Source organism: Leptonotus elevatus, chromosome 3 (assembly GCF_054856555.1).
Source record: "Leptonotus elevatus isolate MCC_2025b chromosome 3, RoL_Lele_1.0, whole genome shotgun sequence".
Taxonomy (NCBI): domain Eukaryota; kingdom Metazoa; phylum Chordata; class Actinopteri; order Syngnathiformes; family Syngnathidae; genus Leptonotus; species Leptonotus elevatus.
Window position 1 is genome coordinate 16,349,767 of NC_141241.1, and position 25,006 is coordinate 16,374,772.

General features: G+C 38.8%; 1 protein-coding gene across 2 annotated transcripts in view; it reads left to right on the forward strand.

Annotated features, from left to right (window-relative positions):
* phlpp2 (PH domain and leucine rich repeat protein phosphatase 2) overlaps positions 1-25,006 on the forward strand; it is a 32,239-nt gene that overhangs the window by 3,823 nt on the left and 3,410 nt on the right. For both annotated transcript variants that reach the window (XM_086071261.1, XM_086071260.1), the window contains 14 exons: positions 3,242-3,375; positions 11,509-11,699; positions 11,998-12,123; positions 16,292-16,446; positions 17,386-17,532; positions 17,753-17,983; positions 19,789-19,991; positions 20,277-20,337; positions 20,434-20,529; positions 22,151-22,306; positions 23,703-23,903; positions 24,177-24,339; positions 24,419-24,549; positions 24,889-24,999. In XM_086071261.1, coding sequence (XP_085927387.1) covers positions 3,242-3,375; positions 11,509-11,699; positions 11,998-12,123; positions 16,292-16,446; positions 17,386-17,532; positions 17,753-17,983; positions 19,789-19,991; positions 20,277-20,337; positions 20,434-20,529; positions 22,151-22,306; positions 23,703-23,903; positions 24,177-24,339; positions 24,419-24,549; positions 24,889-24,999 — 2,106 coding nt within the window. The remainder of the gene's footprint in view (positions 1-3,241; positions 3,376-11,508; positions 11,700-11,997; positions 12,124-16,291; positions 16,447-17,385; positions 17,533-17,752; positions 17,984-19,788; positions 19,992-20,276; positions 20,338-20,433; positions 20,530-22,150; positions 22,307-23,702; positions 23,904-24,176; positions 24,340-24,418; positions 24,550-24,888; positions 25,000-25,006) is intronic.

Consider the following 25,006-nt stretch of genomic DNA (forward strand, 5'->3'; position numbering starts at 1 on the left):
AAATTAATAACAGAAATCTCCAAGATTTACAACCAGGATATTACTGAAATTGGATTTCAGTTGTATTAGACTTCACGGTTGATTTTGACCTGAAGGGTTCTCTTGGTGCTTTCTCTGGAGAGCTGGTTTAGAAGTTATCCAAAAGTAATAAACTAAAATTGTTATTATTATTTTTCCCAAAAAGCTTTTAGCCCTCATAAAAAAAATCCTAAACATCAACTGGTTGCAAAATATTGCATTTAGGGCAAAATCTAGCATTTTTCTTATAGCAAAATATTACAATCATAAGTACTTTTATAAAAAAACAAAAAAACAACTCTACATATTTATGGCAAAATATATCCCCCCCACTCCACTCAACTCGACTGTATGATTGACCCTGCATACTTGTGGTTCAGTTTGTGTGGATTTGCAGATTTTTTTATTATTTTGCAGATTTTTTTTCAATAAAAAAATTAATAATTCAATCTTTTTTTTAAATTGTTATTATGAAAATCGCTTATTGCCGATTTATCCCCACTTATTCAAAAAATACCCCAAAAATAGTTTAAAAAAAAACCAACATATGGCTTATTTCAAGATATCGGTACTCGTGACGAAACGAGAAATGACAAATTCCAAGAATAGAAAATTGCCATTAATTTCATACATGCTTAAAGAAAAATGCTATTTTGGGATACATTGCCATTTCTTTAAAATGACTTATCATTGTTTTTTCGGGGGAAATTTTATGTATCACAAGTACTAGTGGTATCGGTACTTGGTATCGCTACTCATATGGGCATTGTTCTAAAAAAGTGGTACTGAACATCCTCACACTAAGCAACAAGTTTAATTTGGCGGCTTGGTGATGAAGTGCTGCCTTCGCAAGTGAAATTGCCTCTCTTGATGGAGGTTAGCTTTACTCTTCAGATTCGGGGCTTTTTGCAAACAAGTAGCGGCTGGCACAGTCCGACCCTGGTCGTCATGGTAACGGAAGCCTATTGGCCCGCCGCCACTCATTTGCATGAAATCCACAAGAGGATTAGAAGTAAATCTTCATCTTTTTGTTGTGTATATTAACCGACAAATCTCAGAGACCTTCATCAAGAAACTTGGTAACAGTTTTAAAATGAGAGAAAAAATACACAATGTATCTCCGTTAACAGAGGACATCCACCCATCCTGGCCATTGTTCTATTTCTGGGGCTTCTCGAAGTGTGTTGTGGTCAGACATGACAGGCGACGCCAACCGGCCTGTCCCGGGCCAGTCTCCGGTTTCCTCCCACTCGGTCATGTCCAAAACCTTTTCCAAAAGGGAGACTCCCAGAATTTCTCCATCACTTCCTCCCAGAGAGAGACAGAGAGGGCACACTAGGACAAGTGGCCTATTAAAGCAGCCTGACTAATACATTGAGGTCAGGAATCTCATCCATCTTCACTTTTGTGTGGAAGAGCAGGACCTCGTGTCACTTGTTTTGAGCGCTATCAAATGTTCAATCCGATTTAATATGCATGTCCTACTCGAATAAATCATACGTTCACCAGGATCTTTCTTGTAGGGCAATTAAAGCTGCAAGGGAAATGTCCATTTCTAGTTGCATTCCACCCATTAAGCTTGTGTTAGCATCACTGGACACAACATTAGGTACCCTTGCTTCATCATTCAACTCTACTTTTACCAACATAATATAGTGTATTGTTTTGATAGGCACTGTAAAAAGGTGTATATTTTAACTCTATGTTTATTGTGATTGATTTTGTTTAGCATATTTATTATTTTTAAAAAAAATGCAGTGGATAAAAAATGTCTTCACACCTCTGTTCAAATGTTTTTTGTACTATAAAAAAAGACAACAAAAAAATGTATATATATATATATACATATATTTTTTTTTCTTTCCCAACATTAATATGACTTAAAATGCAATAGATTGAAAAACAAATCAATTTGAAAGGGGAAGTATAAATAATAATAATAATAATAAACAACTGCAATAATGTGTTTGCACAAGTGTGCACACCCTCTTATCCCCATCACCGGTAATAAGAGGGTGTGCACAATTGTGCAACCATATTATTTCAGTTGTTCATTTTTATTTACAGTACTTTCTAAAAACAAAAAAATCTAACAGGTTATAGGGCACATATTTTGGAGAAGACCGGACATTTGAATAGGGGTGTGTAGACTTTTCATATCCATTGGATACTTTTTTATTTTTTTTATTTCTTGCATTTGATGGCATCAATCTTTTAAAAAAACAAAACAAAATCTGACAATTTATTATGCATTTTTGTCAATCATATAGATGTACCAGTTTGGAGAGCAGTTGAAAATATATACGTATTAGGGGTGGGAATCTTTGAATGTCTCACAATTCGATTCGATTAAAAGTTTTGGGTCTGTGATTCGATTCAGAATCGATTTTCGGTTAAGAATGATTTTTGATTCAAAATAATTTGATTGACAATGATTTTTGCTTCAATTTATAGATGTGCAAAGAATTGTAATGATCTACTCCAGTCTGACTCGCTAATACTAATTAGCGCGCTACTCGCGGCACTTTTATCACTCAAAAGAACGGCTCCATGCTGCAAAAAAAAACTACTTTTATTGAAATAACTTGATCGTGACTTTTTCCTTCTACTTTCTAATGTGGCTACAACTTAACAGTGTATCAGACCACGTGGAACCCCACTGCCCCTAAGTGGCCAAATCGGGTACGACATGAACAGCGCTCCCAATAAAGGCACACACAGACAAAGGGAAGACAGTATAAAATAATTTAAATAAAATCGATTTGGGGACATTTAAAATCGATTATATATATATAGAAATAAATAAATAAATAAATAAATAAATAAATATATTAATGTCAACACAAATGTGTATTTCATTATTAAACACAAAGTGTCATCTAAACTTAAAATAAGACGATTCCGATTTTCCATTTCCATTGCATGTTTTTGTCAAACCCAGCTGGGCCTTCGCTGTGTGGGGTGGAAGTTTAATGTTTAAAAAAAAATAACAATTATGCAGCAGCTTTCCATTTGTGCAAATATTGCTTTATTTCTAACGAAAAGCATGACACAATGAAAATAAACTCCTTTTCCTCTCTTATGAAAAACAACAACATGCTGCTGTGAGATAATAAGCTCACCCACTGTCTTAATAATACCCCCCCCCCAAAAAAAAAAATCATCCATGCACATTTATTATATTTACGTTTCCTGTTGCCGTGGTGGTTGTGTGTTGCCGCAGGAGGCTGGAGCCTACCGAGCGTCCTCTCCAGATGCTTTACGACTATCTGGCCGTTATGGGCTACGCCGACCCGGTGCGAGTGCAGCAAGAGGCTGCCAATTCAGATCTCAGCTGCTTGATCCGCTTCTACAGCGGTGAGTACCGACCCACGGGGCCCGTCATCATCATCATCATCATCACCGTTATCATCATCCATCTTCATTGTCTGCTCATGATAGAGGTCCCGTTTCCTCTGATGGAGGGGACGAGGCCAGCCAAGTAAAGGTTGAGTGGAGTCACATCCTTGCTTTGGCATTGTTATCGTTAAAAAGGCATACGTGATTGTTTTTCGTATTGGGTCTTGTTCAAATGTGCAGGTGTGCCTCATGGTGTGGCCGGCGTAGTGTTGACGTTTAGTGAACTCGTCGTTCCTCATCTTGTGCGGTTTAGGCCTTTTGTAGGCTGCTTATTTACTGTAGATTTCTATATTTTGTCCATTTTGGGCCACCATATGTTCCCTTCTGTCAGGGTTTTTGCCTTGTTGCTGAAATTAGCTTATCAAGTTTAGAAAAATTGCTTTTCTATATTCTTATGATGCTGCCGTGCATCCTGTGAAGCCCACTGTTATACTGTATCATATTTATGAAATAAATTACAGTAGTTACTTTTTTTAACATTTCAACCTCGGTGGAACTCTTAAAAGCCTTGTTAGCTTACATAATAATCGTAAAATATTTCAGTGCATTTTTTTGTATGAAAGCCCACTGAATACCTTGACATTTTATATGCACATATATTTAGAGGAGGTGCTGTTGCTGCTGAGTTTTTTTTTTTTTAATATTAAACATAATTCACAAGTAAATTTATTGCTCCAGCGTAAGACTCAACATTTACACTTACCTCCGTGCATTTCAATGAAGAGCCGTCATTAAAATTTATTCAACTTTCTGTTTGCGGCCGGGGGTTTTTGTGTGTGTAATGAATGGAACAGAATATGCCTTGTGTTAATGTATTTAAATATATATATATTTTAACTTGGTGCAAATCCAAATCAAAATTGTTCAAGCAGCCGTGGGTTGAGTCTGTGGTGCCATTGTAGTATTTTGCATCCATAATTTTTTTTTTAATAACACTAACACTAAATGTATAGCCCTGTTGAAATGAAAGAAAATGCTATTCTGTTCTAGCCTTATCAAAAGAACAATAAAAAAAATAAACTAACATGTTTTTAAGAAGGAAACTAGCACTTTCTAATATTGTACTAACAGAACTGAAAAGTTTGCCCATCATGATTAATTCAACGAGACGTGTGCGACTTCGCCACCGTGTGGCAGTATAACAGTCATGCAGACACAAATGAAGAAGACTTTCACAACTACTGACTCCGTAAGCTGGGGAAGGATTGCAATTTTTTTCCATCGCAGAGGATGGAGAATAATTTAATGCCTTTGAGTATTGTGTAATTGACTGCCTACTGTTTGTGTTGAAATAGCCGTTGCTTGATCCATGCTATTTTTTAGCCCACCTATGGCGTTTTGCATTGTGTGTTAGCATTAAGCTAATAGTGAAAGCAAAATTGTGTGGTTGTTTTAGGTACACGAGATGTAATTCTCTTTGTTGTATGCTGAGTTTGACAGTAAGTTCAAGTGGGAAGGGCAATAAACACCTAAAAACCTTTATTTGAATGGAAAAAAATGTTCACTATCCGCTTGTTGTGAAGTGAATTGCGTACACTGCCACTTATCTTTAATCAATGAGCATGGTTTAAAAAAAATCTCCTTACTTCCTTCCCTCATGCTCATCTTATTTGATGAAGAACATCATGTTGAGCCTCCCCGCGCGCTTCCGCTGGGGTGCTTGGATGAGATAAAAAACAAACAGTAATGATGGCTTAATGCTGACTTCATCAAAATCTGCCGAGAGAAAACAAAGGCAGGGGACCCGTGGGCCAGTGGTTGTGTGGGTCAGCCGCGTCCACGCAGCTGCAGGGAGCTGGGACGCCGCCTGCTGTCATCTCTGGCGCCCGTCCGCTTGGGCTGTGTTCCCGCTGGGGCCGCATGGTCGAGACCCACCGCCGCTGTCCCACATTGAGTCATGTGGGAGAGGTGAGATAGCAGCACATAATGTTATTGATCTGGCTCCCAATCAAAGCCTCAGTGTTTAATAAGTTGCGCTGTGGACGAATTTGTGACACCCCAGAGCGTACTTATTTGTTCTTATTACACTCACTGACCCACATGGACTAGAACTTGTCCATTTCCCTTCAACACCCTTTAATCACAGTTAAACTTAACCAAAAATTAGGCTCTCGCTCATATGCTTGATTCAAGCTATTTGTTTGTAATGCTAACTTAAAGTTTACTTCAAAACTGACACACAAAACAAGAGAATTGAATGTATATTCAAACCCCAAACCATATAATTTCGTCTGACTAAACTCCACGAGCTTAATGCTAACATATAATGCAAAAAGCCATAGATGGGGCTAAAACATTAGCATAGCATATATATTACAGTAATTATGAACCTTCAAGCATTTGCTACTTAAACACATACAGTGCAGCAACCGTTTACCTCGCACAGGTCCCGCATTGTAACATTCGAAATATTGTCGCCAGAAAAGATCATCAGCATTAGGCTAGTAGGACTACATTTCCCATGATTCTTTGACACGGAAGCAGGAAGTAGTTTCAGTATGAGGAAAACACGCCTGTTAGCGATAAGCTGTAATGATTGACATACACATGACCCAAACAACTGACTTGCTGACATAACAAAAAAAACAACAACAGCAACAACAAAAACAGGACACTAGGATGGGATCTGTGTAAAAGCAAGACAAAGGGGCCAGGGACACAAGGCTTAAACCATAAACGATTCCATAATGAAATCTCCTAGCTAAATGCTAACATATGCGAAACGTCATAAACTAACTAAATTATCATTGTTGTTATAACTTGAAAATCGGCAATATAGCATCATATGTGATTTACAATGCAACTAAATACCAAGCAGAAGGTGGATGTACATTTTCAGCTTCATATTGAATTGAATTGGATTTGCAAAATGAATGGCACCAAGAATGAGAGCAGAATCCCCATTATTTCCTGACAGCTCCTCCTAATGTGATGTGTCTGTGATGGAACTTTTCTTTGGCCTCAATATGTTTGCTCTCTTGGTTGAAACATTCCGATTTCCCATCATAATACAGTTGAAAGTGAGAGCGACTTCTCGGGTACTGATTAATGCAAAGTGTCATCCTTTCAGTTTAGGTTGGTGGTAGTTAACACTATTTTGCCGCCTTTTTTTGATTGTTTGCAACCGTTAAGTCCAGTTTAGAGCAACAAAGTCCAACCGCATGTGACTGTCAAGTAGGGGTGTGCCAAAAAAATCGATTCTCATAAGAATCGCAAAAAATTTCATTTAGTACGATTCAGAATCTATTTTAAATGTCCCAAAATCGATTTTATTTAAATTATTTTCTATTGTCTTGCCTTTGTCTGTGTGTGCCTTTATTTGGAGCGCTGTTCATGTTGTACCCGGTTTGGCCACTGACGGGCAGTGTGGTTCCACGTGATCTAATACACTGTTAAGTTGTAGAGAGTAGAAGGAAAAAGTCACGATTAAGTTATTCCAATAAATGTTGGGTTTTTTTCAGCATGGAGCCATTCTTTTGAGTGATAAAAGTGCCGCGAGTAGCGCGCTAATTAGCATTAGCAAGTCAGACTGGAGTAGATCATTACAATTCCTTGCACATCTATAGACTGAAGCAAAAATCCTTGTCAATCAAATCATTTTGAATCAAAAATCGTTCTAATTGGAAAAAAATCGAACCGCAGACCCAAAAAACGGAATCGAATCGAATCGTGAGACATTCAAAGATTCCCACCCCTACTATCAAGCCTGACTTTTTCTGTGCCAGTAGAGCCGCTTGCTATTCTGAGTCTGACTTTTAAGTGCTTGTCAGTTGCCTTGAAGTAATCCATTGTGAGATTTAAAAAAAGATTCCAACGGTAAAAATATCATGCAGATGGAGAGCAGGGGTTCCAGGAGATGAGACCAAAACAAGATTTATTACGGTGATGCTGAATTTGCGATGTCCTTCACAAGGTTTTCAATTGTACTTTTTGTTACGCCATATGGACAAAAGTCTTGGGACTCACTCTTACATGCGCCGGTCAATTATTATTGGCAACTTCATCTCAAAATATCTACACTCCACTTCTTGCATGACGCAGCAGTTTTCCTGTTATGTCAACATCAAGTTTAATGGCGTCGTAGCCCTCCGCCCTGTTGTGGTTAATGCATCCACTTCCCCTCGTCATAATTAAGACATCACACTTTAACCTTGCCCGAGCCTCGCCCGCTCGCCGCGTGAAGTCACATGCCAACGACTCTCCCGCCGAGCGAAGGCCGCGGTCGCCTCCGATGTGTCACTTTTCCTCACTCTCCCCCCCGCCGTCGGGAGGGCGTTTCGTTTCGCACAGGGTGACAATTAGTCTGCCGGGCCCCGTCTGTCATCGCGCTCTCTCCTCCGACGCGGCATACGCTTTGAAAACAGCGTTGCGCAACATCCACCGACGTTTAACCCACTTTAACCCCCATGGAGTCAACTTTTATATGCAGGAGGTGGAGGTTTAGTTTACTAGCTCGGACTGGACTTTGATTTGGACAACAAGCCCGTTTCCATGGCAACTAATAACAGCACAGACCTCGGGGGACAACACTTGGCTCTTCATGGTTCGGACACATTGTGAAAGGCAACTAATGATTTTCAGATGTGTTGTCACGCAAGAAGCAAGCATGGTGTGAATATCGTGTACAGTATATGCGGATAATTACAGATGATGGCCTTTGAATGAAAGCTGTTTTGGAATATGGCCCTGTATCAGTTTTTAAAGGCTCAGAGGGTGACGGTGAGAGAAGAGGGCCTGGCCAAGGCTTGTCCTCACTCCGAGGAGTTTAGGGCTCTCTCGAGAGTTGTTGCCGTGCGTGTGAGGCTGAACAGTTGGTGCGGCGTGCCCTAATGTTGTTTGTTCATACACGCTCTTCACTGAGCCCCGCTAATAAAGTGATGTGAAGGTGGCTGGTGGCACGATGGTTTCACAATAGTCAATTCAATTGCCAATACTAATATATATATTTATGTTATTGGCGTGCGTTGCTCTAATAAAAGATGATTTGATACGTGGGCCGCGATGGGATTCAAGAACGGTACATTTTTAAGTACAACAATTTGATTTGGTTCAATTCAATTCAACATGGAATGGCTGTAGCTTTTGTCATACAGTATTTGTTAAATCCAAATTGATTTTCGGATTCAAATCAGTTTTTGCTACAACACTAATATGAATGCATTTTTTTGTATTCAGCTGATGAAATAAATTGTCAATTTTTTTAAATAAATAAAAAAAGTGTAAAAAAATTTACTTTATTAAATTATTTGTTCATTATGTAGAATCATATTAGTAATAAATAAAAATATCAGAAATTTGAATTCGTTTTTTTAAATTAAAATGTACTCTTATTCATATTTTAACAATTGTTTATTTTTACCTCGTGTGTGAATAACAAATCACATCTGTACGTTTAAAAAAATTAATCAATCAAATGCAGCCCTTGAGCACTGACTTTTTTTGTTCATTTAAATGTGAAATATAAAAAAAAAATATATTTTTTTTAAACAACTGTACTATTTATATACAGTGGTGCATTGAGATAGGAATTCAATCCATTCCATGACCACACTCATAACTCAAAACATTCCTTCTGGTGTATGTGACTTCACCACCGGGGGGCAGTATAATCCAATAATGTAGACAACTGAATACGATTTTCACGACTACATCAGTGACCCAATAAGCTGCAGTAACAATAGTCCTTTTTTCGCACCGGATAAAGAATATATGTCTGAGTATTGCTATTTTGCTTGTCTACATGTGTTGCTGCACTGCATGTTCAAATATCTGTTGCTGAATGGGTTATAGAACACCGCTACATTTCTATGGTGTTTTTCATTTGGTGTTAGCATTACGCTAACAGACTATAAGGTAAAGTTATGTTGTTGTTTTTGTCTAAAATGTCAAACCATCAAATCCAAGAGCAACAATTTTCATCCTGTCGGCAGCAATATGTTTTTAGTTGAATTGAATCATCAATATGATAAATAAAAAAATAAAAAACAATAACCCCCCCCCCCCCCCCCCTCTCCAAAATATCTATCATTTATCCATTGTGGATGGCTCTATTGTGACTGGAAGGAAGAAACGCTGCTGTAGACGTGCCTGGCAGACAGTTTGGTTGTCATAAGCTGTTTTGTTCAGTCATAATCACTTTTGCTGGCGAAGGAAAGAAGACAGGCTTTCCTTACAGTTGGACGTCCTTGACGAGGGAAAGTGAAGGTGGATGGAAAGAAGGATGTTTGCCGGTCAATCACTGCCACGGAGTGGGAAGCACAGCACAAGCATGAGGAGAAACATTATGGAAAGACGTTGGAGCATTTATTTCGTATCTTTGACATCCGTCGTGTACGACGATGCTCGCTTTTTATGAAAATAAAGGACATAGCGTCGAGAAATGAACAAATACATAAATATTTAGTGTTATATGCAAAGCGAAAAACGGCTTTCTTCCACCCAAATTTAACATTATGAGTCCCCCCGCTGACGTCAACATTGGTGGAATAGCGGTTAGCATAGCCGCCTTAGCAGTTGAGTCGGGTTCGATTCCAACGCATATGTTTATTTTATTTTTTTCTTCCCGGGCCCCAGCTACATAGTTCTCACTTGCCTTATTGTGTTGTGTGTTGTTTTTCACCCGTGCTCTTGCTCTCAATGGACACAACATTAGGTACAGCTGCACAATCGACATCACTTAGAGAGTTTCTCAAGCTTTTTATTTTTTATTTTTTTATTTTTTTACACCAAATACCACTTAGAAGACCTTTTTGGGTACGTTGAAATATACTGTCTGCATATTAAAGTTAAATAAATATAAATTTAACTTAAAACATCCATCCATTTTCTTAAACGCTCATTCCTCACAACTACACAAGGTTTAAAAAAAAAAAAAAAACATCTTATGCAAGTGTAATGTGTGTGGGATTCTAAGCAAACCAGGTGGATGCTCGGGGCCCAAATGCCCAGTTTTGATTGACTTGTTTAAAGTTTTTTTTTTTTAAGTGTTTGTATTTTGCCAAATCGCCCCTGTTGTTAGACACATTACTTCCCCCCCCTCCCCATCCAGAATACATGTGCGTTGTATGTTGTTTTAACACTCTAATGAATGAATGAATAAATAAATACATAAATAAATAAATGTACAGATACGTATCAGATAACCATAACACTTTAGTGTTATACTGTTATTTTATTGCTTAGGAATATCTGCCCCATATCCATACAGTGTGTGAGGTAGGCGTCCAATGTAAATGGTGTTGTCGTAGAGTGCACTTGACGGAAATAGGAAGCCCAAAGAGTGGACTAATCTGTAGGTGATATCACCTCACCAACCCCCACTGGACTGAATCAACTACGCTTACCTCAGTGCACTCATGGACTATATTATTTGCACTAAATTTGTGGTTTAATTTGCATTGCACGCTGGATATACTGGATATTGTGTACAACGATAACCGCCGGTATATAAGAATACTGTACGTACACATTTAATGGTTGGATACAATCCGCATTTTGTTGCCTTGTACTCGTGAGATGTGCAGTGACTAGGATTGCCAATTTTGGCTCACAATACAAAGAAAAAATGAAGACTTGTTGCTCAAAAAACTTATTGTCAGGATTATTGGTAAACTATGTTTTCTAGGGACAACTAATTAATCAGCTGGATGACTTATTTGGCCAATATTAGCTATTTTAAAATTGGCAATACATTAAAAAAAAATGTATTCTGTATGTTTAAAATTATTCTGCCAATTAATCTGTTGTTACATTTTTTTTCAGACAAATATTGGAATTGGCGTCACCCTAAAAAAAAAGTAATATTTGAATCAGCTATATTTAAATTCCAATTTATGAGCCAACATTTCGTAAATTAATTTTTTTATTCCTCTTCATAGGATTCCCATTCAAATTGTCCAATCTTGAAAGAATATTATAACCCTACTAATGTCAATAAAGCTAACACTAAATCTAAATATGTGATTTCATTCTGTTTCTACGAATTAGCTGATGCTAATTTACCACACCAGATGAAGACGGGGAGAGATGTTTGTGGTTCTGTACTAACCCCGTCGGTGTGTATAATCTCTCTCCCTCTCTGTCTTTCCTTAGAGCGACCCGTGAACGTGGACCAGCAGGAGCGCACCATGTTGAAGGGCGTGTTCAGCGTCCGGAAGGGCAAAACGCAGCTGCACAAGTGGGCCGAACGGCAGGTCATTCTCTGCGGGACGTGTCTCATCGTGGCCTCCGTCAAAGACAGCCTGACCGGCAAGATGCACATCCTGCCCCTGGTTGGAGGGAAGGTGAGAGCTCTGAGTTCAACAAACTGCTGGCAGAATGCTCATACTACAGTACTTACACTGAAAAATTATTCACGGTGGCTGGAACATATTTCACCTGGTTAACGAGACAATGAGGCGCTCTAAAATGGCACTAACATTCTAGCTGACAAATTGGAGTTTGAAAACCACCTCGCCACTCATCGTGCGCGCACTCAGGGATGACAACGAGGCGCTCTAAAGTAGCCATACCAGTGGATGCGCAATGCATCACGCTGAGAGTTGCTTCTAATATTTTCGTCTGACGTGTGTTTGTGTTCAGGTGGAGGAGGTGAAAAGGAGACAACACTGCCTGATGTTCAGCTCCGCCGGATCACAGGCTCAGACTTACTTTGTCAACTACGACACACTGGCCGACTACCAGAGGTGGCATCGACAGGCATCCAAAGTAAGAAGGCAAAGTCAATTATCAAGCATTTTGTATGTTATCGTTACGTTATTAGTATGAGAAGCATTTTTGCTCTGTCCGTTTGTTTCCCTTTTCGAATTATTAGTTATTTAATGGTAGAAGTGATTTATTTTTTTTCTCTTTTTTTATATGACAAAATCCTGGCATTTCATGGGTGTGTAGACTTTTTATATCCACTGTAGTATGCCTTGTTCACCATTATTAGTCTTATCTTTTCTTGTGTCCATTCAGCAGCTCTTTAGTGCGGTATTGAGAATGTGTGTGTGTGTGTGTGTCTTTGCTTTGTCTCGCGGAATTTCTTTTGCGCCTTAGCTCCTTCCTGCCAACCAAGCAATCGTTGTGAGCGCGGCCTCTGAGGTACTACGGGCAGCTTACGATGGTCGCCACGAGATGCGAAAGCAAACGGAACAAAAAAGGAATCCAATTAGTTGCAGATTCACTCTAAGTGCGCTGTCTTTCTTTTTTTGCCATGGCCGCATGGATTACTGTACGGGCTGAGAGTGCTCGGGAGTTACACAGACATAGATGAAAGGTTGTTTCCAGGGTTTGGAGGGTTACTTTTAAAATGTAATCCGTTACAGTTACAAGTTATCTGCTAAAAAATGTAGTTAGTAACGTAATCCAAGCACCATAATATTTACTATTACTCCAATACTGAGTATGCTCATGAAGACAAGATAAAAACAAATATCACCTACAAATAGCAATAATTTATGTGTAATTAAAAAGCATGTAGGCTATAGATAGATAGATATAGATACTGTAGCTAGCTAGCTAGCTATAGCTAGCCCGCTACTATAGATAGATAGATAGATAGATAGATAGATCGATAGATCGATAGATAGATAGATAGATAGATAGATAGATAGATAGATAGATAGATAGATAGATAGATAGATAGATAGATAGATAGATAGATAGATAGATAGATAGATAGATAGATAGATAGATAGATAGATAGATAGATCGATCGATCGATCGATCGATCGATCGATCCAATGAGGATGACGATGCGTGACATCAACTGCAAAATTGTGTATGATGTTTAAATAGTGAATCGGTGGGGGGAATATTTGTTTGGAAGGTGTAACTTACATTATGGTTGTAGGCTAGCGGGCTCGCTAGCAAGAAGCTACATCGATCGACATGAATCCACCTTACATACTGCACTGCATCCTAACAGGTGTCTTGAATACTTTTGACTTCTCAGATGGCTAAATAAAGTGAACAAAATGCTAGACACCTTTAGTGTCAATCAAGAATGAGCCAATGATTTTTTTTATTATTATAATTCATAAAACAGTTTAATACTGCAATACTGTTCCATGTTAGTGTGGTGTTTAAATGAATGCACTTATTGATTGTGGCATTTATTATATTATGTAGTTCATGTTTGAGATAGCAGAAAGAAGAGATGTGTGACTCGTTCCGACACATTCGTATGGTCTGATATGAGCACAAATATTTTTTATCTGTGAAAAGCTGTTCACGCATTTCCATTATTGTTTTAATTGAAATATAATTGATTGAACGCATATTTTGCTTAATCAGCATTTGGGAACGCAAGATAAAAGGAAAATCTTTCATTCAAAATGATATTTTTATCTCATCAAGATGCATTGGATTAATAATCTTTTTATTAAGTTTTTTTATTAAGAGCATGTTGACAATTTTGTGACTTTCTATTGCCTTATGTAGCAGATACAGTGGAAGAGCACGTTCAGGGCTACACTTACCGGTATACTTTGAAGAAGAAGAAATTAATCCAATCAAAAAATGTATTTAGAATACTGTGCTTGCTCGGACTGAAGGCAATTTGCAGGCCTATCATTAAAGAAAGGGGGTGTACCTATTGTGCTCAAGATCAGCAATCCCCATTTTTTTCTTTATATGTGCCACGGACGGATTTCACATATAAATATTTTGATGCACTGGCATATAAACACATAAATACAAATGATTAAATATACAGTACAAGTCACCATTATGTCATCATTACGATAAATGTTGTGGATCCCTGTGCTTGTTTTTCATCATTGAACTGTAGTGTATCCAAAAACAAAACAAAACTCCAAAAGCTTGTTTTTGAGGCCGACTGGAATCATTCTGAAGCAGAATAGCACTATCATAAATCAACTTAAAAAATAGGGGAAGTGGCAATATATTCCGCCAATAAATATCATCTATCATTTATAGCTAACACTATATGATGTTTCATCTTCTCAGGATGCTAGACTTACAGCCTCTGATGTGCGTAAGTGTAAACATTAAACATAAAATTATTAAATCATATTTAATGATAATGACAATGATGATTTAACATAACAATTGTACATTAACTCATTCACTGCCATTGACGGCTATAGACGTCAATAATTTGAACTATTTCTATTAGTTTAACATTTTTTTTCCATTTTTGTTAACAAGAGTATGAAAACTTAGAATTTTTTTGGGGGGGTTGCATTTAGAACAGATATAAAAATTGTGATTCATTGTGAATTAACTAGTGAAGTCATGCGATTAATTACGATTACAAATTTTAATCGCCTGATGCCCCTAATTATTAATAATATTAACACATTTTTGTTTAATTTTTAATAATCTTTTTTTTTTAAGAAAAGATTATTAAAAATTAGGGGCGCCAGGCGATTGCAATTTTTAATTTTAATTAATCGCATGACTTCACTAGTTAACTCACGATTAATCACAAATGTTATATCTGTTCTAATACAATAAAAAATTCTAGGTTTTCATACTCTTGTTAACAAAAGTAGGAAAAATTGCTAAACTAATAGAAATTGTTCAATGGCAGCAAATGAGTTAAATTGCAATCTCAATACTGAAGAAGAAGAAAAAAGCAGGCACTAAGATACAAACATCTGTGCATTGTGTACTGTTTTGTTCGTTCTACTCAGATCTTCCATAAATGACAAGTGACTCTGGCTGATGCATGCAGATCGAAATCAGCTGGCGAAATTAAAGCCATTAAACTATGAATTATGCAGCAACATTAGCCACCAAATTATTGTCAGGCTTGAGTAAATAGCCCACTCTGGGCCAATGGGACACACTGCGATTGTCTATGACCATGCGTAACTAGTGGCTCTGTGCCATAGCTTCCATTGAACCTGCTGTGCAATGTCTCGTCTATCACAGTACTTCAATTATTTAGAGTCACAATGCATTCTTTCTTTCTCCCCTCAGTCAAACCATTGCTCCACTCTCGCATCACCTAATTAGTCTCATTTATCTTGAAAGCAGTCGCACTTCAAGAGAAAGCGCCGGAGCGTTTGTGTGGGAGATGAGCAGTTTTGTCTTTGTCATTTCCCAAATCAAGTTATGTGATGTCACGCTCCTGCGAGCAGCCGGCCCATTTTCTGGCCCGCTGCTCCGCGTGCAGCCTCGCGCTTAATGCGGGATGTTGTTCTGATACTCGTGAAAGGGAGCCTGTAACCACACGCAGGTCTGTTGAGCTGCTACCTTTGTGCAAAAAATAAATAAATATGCATATGCGTGACTGTCAACCCTTTGTGACATCTGCACTGAAAAAAAAAAGATTCTAAGGTTCAACTTTAAAAAAATACTTTTACTTTTTTATTTTATTTAGGTTGTTTCAAATTATTATTATTATTTTTTTTACTTAATTCAATGATTGCTCAATTTGGGTGTTAATTTTGTTACTTAGCTTAACTTAACTTAACAAACCATTGCTTGGCCGATTAGATTGATTATTTTTTGCCTTGACTTGCTAGCAAAAATTTGAGCTCGGAGTGCTAAATGGTGGCATTGAACTTTACCACAATCATTTAAAAAAGAGAACAGGTGCTTGCTTGAACATTTTTATGCCATTCCTAGTTAAAATTTAACCACAAAATAAAGAGAATGACATGTTGTGTAAATAATAAAACCATAAAACTTACAACAAAAGTCCGCTAGCTTAATGCTAACAGACAATGCCAAGTGCCATTGCTAACGAAACTAGCATCCGTGTTGGAGTAGTTACAGCCCTCAAGCAATGGATATTTGAACACAAATCACGCAGATAATATTTTTTATTTGGAATGCACTTTATATATTTATATTTTAAAAAATACACAGTCACTCTGCTTTAGCTACCTGTGTTAATGTGATCGTCTGTGTTTATAAGGTGGTGTCGCAGACAGTCAGCCTTGTGGACCTGTCATGCTACAGTCTTGAGGCGGTGCCCGAGTATCTGTTCTACAGCCAAGACGTCACCCACCTTAACCTGCGACACAACTTCATGAGCCTGCTGGGGCCTGGGGGGCTGCTCCACCTCCCCAGGCAAGAACTTCACCCACATATCATCGACATAATCATTTAGCTCAGGGCTTAACAAATTCATCAAAATCATCATTATCATATGTCCATATTTTATGTATTTAATTTAGCGTTTAGGCAAGTATGGTGCTTAAGAAGTGCAGTCTACATGTTTACCAATTTGAAGTGATAAAGCCCCAGAACCCCCCCATCCTATTCACTATACATATACTTAGGATTTAGGACTTATGAATTTGTTTTAATTTAACAAAACTAATTGAAATAGAGAAATAAAACTGTCTTTCATATTGGTTCGTGTAACCTATTAGACAAAACATTTATGTATAATAACTTTTATATTGTTTATTGCCATACAGATTAATTTATTGCTTGAGTTTGTTAAAAAAAAATGCATGGGAAGAGGACCCTGTAAAAATTATCGCATAGTCAATCACAATATTGTGAGGCGGACAAAAAAATAATAATTTCGAAATCGTTCTGTCCTAATTTAGCTATAAAGTTACAATAACATAAGGGCTTCAGGCTACCTTTTGCTGACATTAGACATTATTTTGCTTGAAGTACAAATAAACGCGACTAAGAATTAATTTCTTCAGTTCAATAAGATTTGAAGTCTTTTATGAAAAATTGGATTTGTCAGAACAGACTATCAGTATATAAATCATGTAAAAAGTGTCTCAATTTGCTCCCAGAAAGCCTATTAAAATGTACATGATATCATGCCGGGCTTCCTTACACTCTAATTGCCACTTTTGATTCTTGGAACTGATGCACAATACAGAAACACTCACTGGACACTGGGGGGGGGGGGGGGGGGGGTGGGGGTGGGGGGTCCTCAATTGTACTTTCAGCCGTTTGTTGAACGACACAAACAGTCAAACGCACAAATCTAAAAGGAGAACTGTGATGTAACGGGGTTAACTCTGCTCTCTTGGTCTTTAGGTTCTCTCAGTTGAAGAGCTTGAACTTATCTCACAACCGTCTGGGTGTTTTCCCTGAATGCGTGTGTGAGATCCTCACCCTCACGGAGCTTTGCCTCTCCTGCAACAATCTCCACACCGTACCTGTGCAGATCGGCAACCTGCAAAGGTGACACAAACACATGTACACAGCACAAAATTTGAGGCATATGATAATTGGCTCATGTGTCAAATGGCTGCAGTATAGCGCCAACAACTGGCAAGAAGGAATTACTCAATGTCATATTATTTATTTATTTATTTATTTTTGCTTTAAGTATTGGTGGCTGGTGTTGGCAGCCTTCACAAATATGTAATACCTTGAAATATAAGGCCTTCCTGTCTTCTAGCCTCCAAACACTGTCCTTGGATGGAAACCACCTGAGCTCCCTGCCCGCTGAGCTGGGTGAACTGTCCCAGCTCAGCAGTCTCGGCCTCTCCTTCAACGACTTCAATCGCGTCCCCGCAGTGCTGGAGCGATTGAGTGCCGTGGACAAGTTGTGCATGGCTGGGAACCAAGTGGTGTGTTTGGAGGTGTGTGCTCTGCTCAGCATGGGCCACCTGAAACACATCGACCTCAGGTAATAACCTCTTTGCATCTCCTCACAACCAATACCAATCAGTCGGATGATTTTTGTGGGCAAAATTTTTGATTCAAGAGCTCTGTTGTGGCTCGCTTCATAACAAACAGTACTCACAGGAATATATTCATCCATTGTGAACACAGTTTACTTCCGTACATTTTGCTTGAAGAGACAGTGCATTTGACAGTTAGTGCCGCCTAGTGCTAAACTAATTGGATGCAATGATTTTGAAGCACATGCTCTGTTGGGCCTCAGAGAGACCACACTTCGCAAGCTAACCACCAATTACTACAAAGTATAATTCAGAGCGAGCCAGCGAGCAGCTCGGCAAACAGGAGCTAGCTGGAGCGGCTAACAACAGTGGCTAGCAAGAACGAGCTGGAGCGGCTAACAAGAGCAGCTAACTCCCAAATAGCCATTAATCCGCGAGGTAGCTGTTAGCTTGCGGGCTAATAGCCGCAAATTGCTGCTTATTGGCTGTTAGCAATACACGAGCAACCAATCAGATGGTGCTGTGGACGGGCCAATGCAGGTAGTCAACAACCACTGACTCAGAGCAGACGGAAGAGAAAAGCGGCCATCGAAGCAAAAATAACAGTTTTTAATATATCAGCCATCAAAACAAAAAAAGAGGCCGATGGTGATATTCATAAAATATCGGCGCCGATTATCGGTCTATCCCTAATAATATGTTATATGTGACCTCACTAGTCTAAACATCACATTCTGATTAATATTATATTTGTGTAATATGAGTTCTAAAGCAAAATCCAGCCATTTTCATCCATCTCAGACATTTTGCCACTTGCTGTCGACTGAAGATGACATCACAGTTGCTCAGTGCTCAGGCAACGACCAATTACAGCTCACTCGTTTTATGCAGCTGAGATGTGATTGGTTGTTACCTGAGACCTGAGCAACTGTGATGTCATTTTCACTCAACAACAAGTAGCAAAATGGCCGCTTTCTGATACTGATAAAAACTGCTGGATTTTGTTGCTTAACTCATATTCCACTAACACAATATTAACCAGAATACCGTATTTGGACTAGTGGGGCTGCATAGAACATTTTGGGAGGTTGACTACCCCTTATAATCACTATGTTTTTATAAAGCACACTATTATAAATTGTTTTCGCCTTAAAAAACACATTCGAATTTTTGGGGGGAACAGATTGTTGTCATTTCCATTCATTTCAATGAGGAAATGTCAGAAAGATATACATCCTTTTTCCTAACCCTCAGCAAGATCTTCGTTCCAGTTTAGATTTATTGCCCTTTCTAATGATAGACTGACAGTTTGTTGAGAGTTATCAGATGTTTTATTCCCTCCTCACACCTCAGATCTCCTCTAACTGCACTTATTGTATTTGTTGGCCAAGTGCTGCCTGTTGAAGAATGGCCGTTCATCGCTCATTGAGTTTTCTCTTCTCGCCCATATTTCCTCCTAACACCCGACCTGTGCCCCACCCTCGGCCGGCCGATAACTCAACCAGAGCGCTTGGATGGGACGTGTGTAAAATAATGAGCGGGTGTATTTACAAGGACAAAGTGCGTCTGTGGTGAATTAGTGAGCAGGCAGCGCTCGGGAAAGAGCAGTTGTTTATTAACTGCTCACATGACATTTAGGAGAGAACCTCCCGAACTTCACTGGAGGTAATGTGAATAAAAACAAGCAGCAAAATAATGCTGTTGAGTTAGTCGGTAGGTCAATAAGCAATACATGGAACGTCAACATCAGTAGTTGCGATGATTTTCCACTTCCAGTTTAACCTGTAATTGCCTTTGCTGTGTCATGTAGGCTAAATGGACTACGCTGTGTGAAAAGCGAGAGTCCGGAGTCGGTGGCCCAGTTGGCCCACCTGGACCTGAGGGACAACTGTTTAGACTCACTGGACCTCACTTCCGTCTGCAGCCTGGAGACGCTCAACTGTCAGCGCAACCAGCTGAGGACGCTGACGGTCGGCGGCTTGGCGTTGCGCATGCTTCATGCTGGCAGCAACCGTGAGTCAGCGTGAAGATGGCTACAGACTTGCTGTGCTAGCTTTGAAATTTGGCTAGCTCTGACGGACCTATTAGTGGACAGTGACATCATCATTAGTCATATAAATCAGTTGAACACGGCAACGCATAAAGGCCGAAATGCTACAAAATGAAAATAATAGACTGTTGGGAACATTTGGAGCTCTGTAGGTGTCCCTAATGTAGCGTCCAGTCAGTATATGTCTACTCTTGTTGAGCAAAAATCCGTGCGACTAAGTGCTGACTGCTGCCTGCATCTGCCCACAGGCCTTAGCGCGGTCAGCGTTTACCAAGTCCCAAACCAACTGACACACTTGGATTTATCACAGTGAGTTCGACTGGCAGAAATGTGACCCATCGGTTATTTATTACATTTAACGTACTATACCAAGGTGAGCGTTTGTGTGTCTGTGTGTTGAGACAGGAACCTTCTGGAGCACCTGCCAGATTGGGTGTGTGACTGCAGAAAGATGGAGATGCTGGATGTCACGCACAATCTCCTCGCTGAGCTTCCGTCCAGGTTAGATTGGCACGCAAGAAGGCGGAGAATATAAAAACACAGAACAGTCTGAGGGATTGGCACTTCCAACCTCCTCCGACTGTGAGGCAGTTGTGCTAACCACGTCCGCCCTGGTGCTGCCCTCATTCACAAGTACAGTCGTCATCTTCTATGTAAAGCCAAGTTTCTATTTCCCAAGTGTGTTGGCATTAGTTACATCGGCTATGTAAATAGTGTGACACCTTAGGAACATGACGCAATCTAAACAAAAGGGAACAATGGAGGACATCCAAAATGTTTTTTTTTTTTCATCTTGGCATGTGATTGTTGGTGACAACCATTTTATCCACTAATGAGCATAGTTTTGGTTTGAGTCTCTCTCTCTCTCTCTCTCTCTCTCTCTCTCTCTCTCTCTCTCTCTCTCTCTCTCTCTCTCTATATATATATATATATATATATATATATATATATATGCATTAACTCGTTCACTGACATAAATCCATATAAAAAAAAGATGATTCAAAATTACGGGCAAAAGGCGGTTATTTATTTATTAATTTTTATTAAGTCGCATGACTTCACTAGTTAACTCACGATTAATCACAAATTTTACATCTGTTCTAAATGTAGGTTTTCATACTCTTGTTAACAAAAGTGGAAAAAAAATGTTAAACTAATAGAAATAGTTAACATTTATTTTTGACATTTATAGCCATCAACGGCAGTGAATGAATTATAAAAAAATAGGAAAGAAAATATTTTTTTTAATTTGGGGCGTCAGGCGATTAAAGTTTTTAATCGTAATTAATCTCATGACTTCACTAGTTAACTCGCGATTAATCACAAATGTCATATCTGTTCTAAATGTACAATAAAAAAAGTCTAGGTTTTCATACTCTTGTTAACAAAAGTGGAAAAAATGTTAAACTAATAGAAATAGTTAAAATTATTTTTTGACGTTTATAGCCGTCGTTGGCAGTAAATGAGTTAACAAAGCAAAAATAGTATCGTTCTAGCACCATATTATGACATCTTCATGCCGAGGCATTACTGTATGAGGGAGTGAGTTGAGGAGCTCCATTTAAACAAAAGTAGCGTGTCGCTGCCATCTTGTGGAATCTTGGTACCAGATTGGTGCCAATGCACTTTGTTGGAGCGAGTTGAGGAGCTTCATTTGGACAAAAACAGTGCTTTGCTGCCATCTAGTGCCATTTTCTTTCCAAGGCGCTATGTTGAAGGGATTCATTTAGACTAAAGTAGTGCTTTTCTGCCAAATTGTGGCATCTCTGTACCATTTTGGTGCTAAGGAGTTGAGAAGTGTCATTTAGACATAAGTAATACTTTTCTGCCACATGGCGTTTTGGTGCCATGGCATTATGTTGAAGTGAGTTGAGGAGTTTCCTTTGGACAAAAGTAGTGCTTTGCTGCCATCTTGTGGCATCGTGGTGCCAAGACACTATGTAAGTGGAGGAACTTTAAGTAGTGCTTTTCAGTCATCTTAGTGTTAACTGCTTGGTTATGACTTTCCATTCTTATATATTGAAAATGAACAGTCTTTAATTAAACTGCTAACTTTGCTGTCCAAACTGACTCGTAACTAATTTTTTGTAGTTGTAATCCCCTGTGTCATGTGTTGTTTCAGGTTGCTCAACAGCCTGAGTTTGAGGAAGCTTCTAGCGGGGAACAATCGCTTGCAGAGATTGCCAGACCTGCTGGACCACATCCCCCTGGAAGTTTTGGACCTCCAGCACAACAAGCTAGCAGAACTCCCAGAGAGTCTCTTCTTCAAGGCCTTAAAGTGAGTTCCACTAATCCGTCATATTTTCATTTGATTTGTACCATCTTTTTGTTTTGGTCTTCTTGGTTTGTTCCCAGCTTGGTGTACTCCGAGGTGACAACGAAAGTATTATTTCTCGTTGTTTGGCTCGTGTGTATGGAAGTGTTGCGGTGTACATCGATGTAATGCACTGCAACGTGAGCTAGATTTAAACGGCTGTTTCCTGCGAGCTAAATCACTTAACACCCATTAGAGCTCTAATGGACTTTTGTGTCTCAAATGCTGAGACAGAATCATGGCGGATTCACTATGCATGACACGTTAGGAGTCGGACTAGTTCAGGGGTCAACAACCTTTACTGTCAAAAGAGCCAGTTTGGGGCAAATAAATAACAAAATATCTGTCTGGAGCCGCAAAACATTTGAAATTTGTGATGAGCGAAACAGTGTTTTCGTGTTAGTTTAATTAATAAGGGACCAAGAGCTAATTGGAGCTGCATCATCACAGAAAAATATGCAGCATCCAATACTTTGAGAATTTTTTTTCTACCTTTTCGTCTTCCGGGGTTTTTTTCGTACTTTTTTTTCATAATTGTTTTTTTCTGCCTTTCTGGCAAATGTCTAAAATTTTGGGAAAGTTTATGGACATCTGGTAATTTTATGCCTCTCTCCTTCTTTATTTGGACATTGTATGGCAAATTTTTTTGCCATCAATTTTCTAAAAATTTTGGCAATTTTGTGGACATTTTATGGTAAATTTGGAGATTTATTCTTTTGTTTTTAGACATTTTAAGGTTCCTTTTTAAAACATTTTCTTTCCAGTCTTTTTAAAACAAATTTTCTGACTTTTTTTGTTGTTGCAATTTTGTAGACATGGTATGCTTGTTTTTGGACTTTCATTTTGTTTTTGGAAATTTTATAGTAACCGTACTTTTCACATTTTCATATTTTCTTTTCTGCTTTTTTTTTAATTCAATTCTCTGACATTTTTGGCAATTTCATGGACATTTTATAGTAATTTTCTGATTTTCCTCTTCCTTTTTGGACATTTTATGGTCACTTTTTGGACATTTTAATTAAAAAAAAACTTTTTCCACTCAAAAATTTGGACTCTGACAATTTTTGAATATTTAATTATTCATTAAAAAAAACTAAATCATTAATTAATTTAAAGAATATTTGATCTAAAAAAAATTAATAAAAGTAAAACAATATTAATTACTACAGTTTTTTTTTTAGATCCACAGAGAGCCACAGGAGAGGGACTAAAGAGTCACATATGTGGCTCCAGAGCCCCAGGTTGCAGAACCCTGGACTAGTTTAAGCAAGAATATATATTTGTATTTTATTGTACAATTATACCTGGTGCCCAGAAAACTAATGAGCGGTGTATTTATTTCTCCCCCCTCCCTTCACAGTCTAAAACATTTAAACGTGTCAGCCAATAACCTGGAAAGTATTCCACCCAGTGGCCAATCAGATGACAGCCTAAGCACGCTGCAGGAACTCTACCTGACCAGGAACAACCTGAACGAAAACTGCGGCACTCTGCTGGTAGGACACCACAACCTGAGGGTCCTGCACATGGCCTACAATCAGCTGCTCTCATTCCCTGCCAGGTTTGTTCAATTTTAGATCTTATTTGTTGGTCAGGTTGAACATTTATTTCAGCGATTCTTTCATGTACCACTAGATAGAGCTAGCGCACCACATTTTGAGAATCACTGATCTCATGTGACCTGTTACTCATATTCTATTCTATTCAAAGAACAAACATCATTCTATCTCAGACATTTTCATAGAAGCATTTTCTCAGGAAAGGAGCTGGCCTGTGTTTATAGTCTGCACTTTTACTTGTTTAGCTCAAGTTGGCCATGTTTGTTTGTCTTTAGTAAGCTAAGTAAGCTGGAGCTGCTGGAGGAGCTCAACCTAAGTGGCAACAAGCTGAAAAGCATCCCCTCCACGGTTTCCAGCTGCAAGAGACTGCATACCCTCATAGCGCACTCCAATCACATTAACGTCTTCCCGGAGATCCTCAACCTTCCTGAAATCAAGGTCAAACAGCTCGGAGTTTGTTTTTGTTTTTTTCTAGTGCGGCGTCGCGTGACAAGCAGGTCGTGTCGTGTATTTGCAGCTTGTGGATCTGAGCTGTAACGAGCTGACTGAGATCCAACTGCCTGAATCGCTGCCGCCCAGCCTCCAGGAGTTGGATTTGACAGGCAACAGCAGCCTGATGCTGGAACACAAAACTCTTAATCTCTTCAGGTGAGTCTCCCACTGATGCACCTCGCCTGGGTTGGTTGAACATTTTCAGGTACATTTCCAAGGGAAAAAATAGATAATAATAATAATAAAATTAGAAAAGACTATTGCTTTAGTTAATGAAGCTCCTCCCCTCACTTCAACATAGTTGTTGGCACTAAAATACCACAAGATGGCACCAAATCAAAACAATTTGATTAGACATGGCTTTGGCTAGAGTAAAAACAGTATTTTCCAACAATTTTCTTTCACTTCTCTTGAGCGCCGTCATATCCAAAGCTTGTCTTGTCTTGGTGGTGAAATGATTACTAGACCCTTCTGTATTTTACCTCCTGTTTTAAGTCACATCACCACATTGAAGTTGGACCAAAAATCCACCGCAACGGGGGACTCGCAAAACGCCTCTGCTCCCTGGAGCCATGGGTACTCCGAAATGAGCGGTCAAAGGAATAAGTGAGCT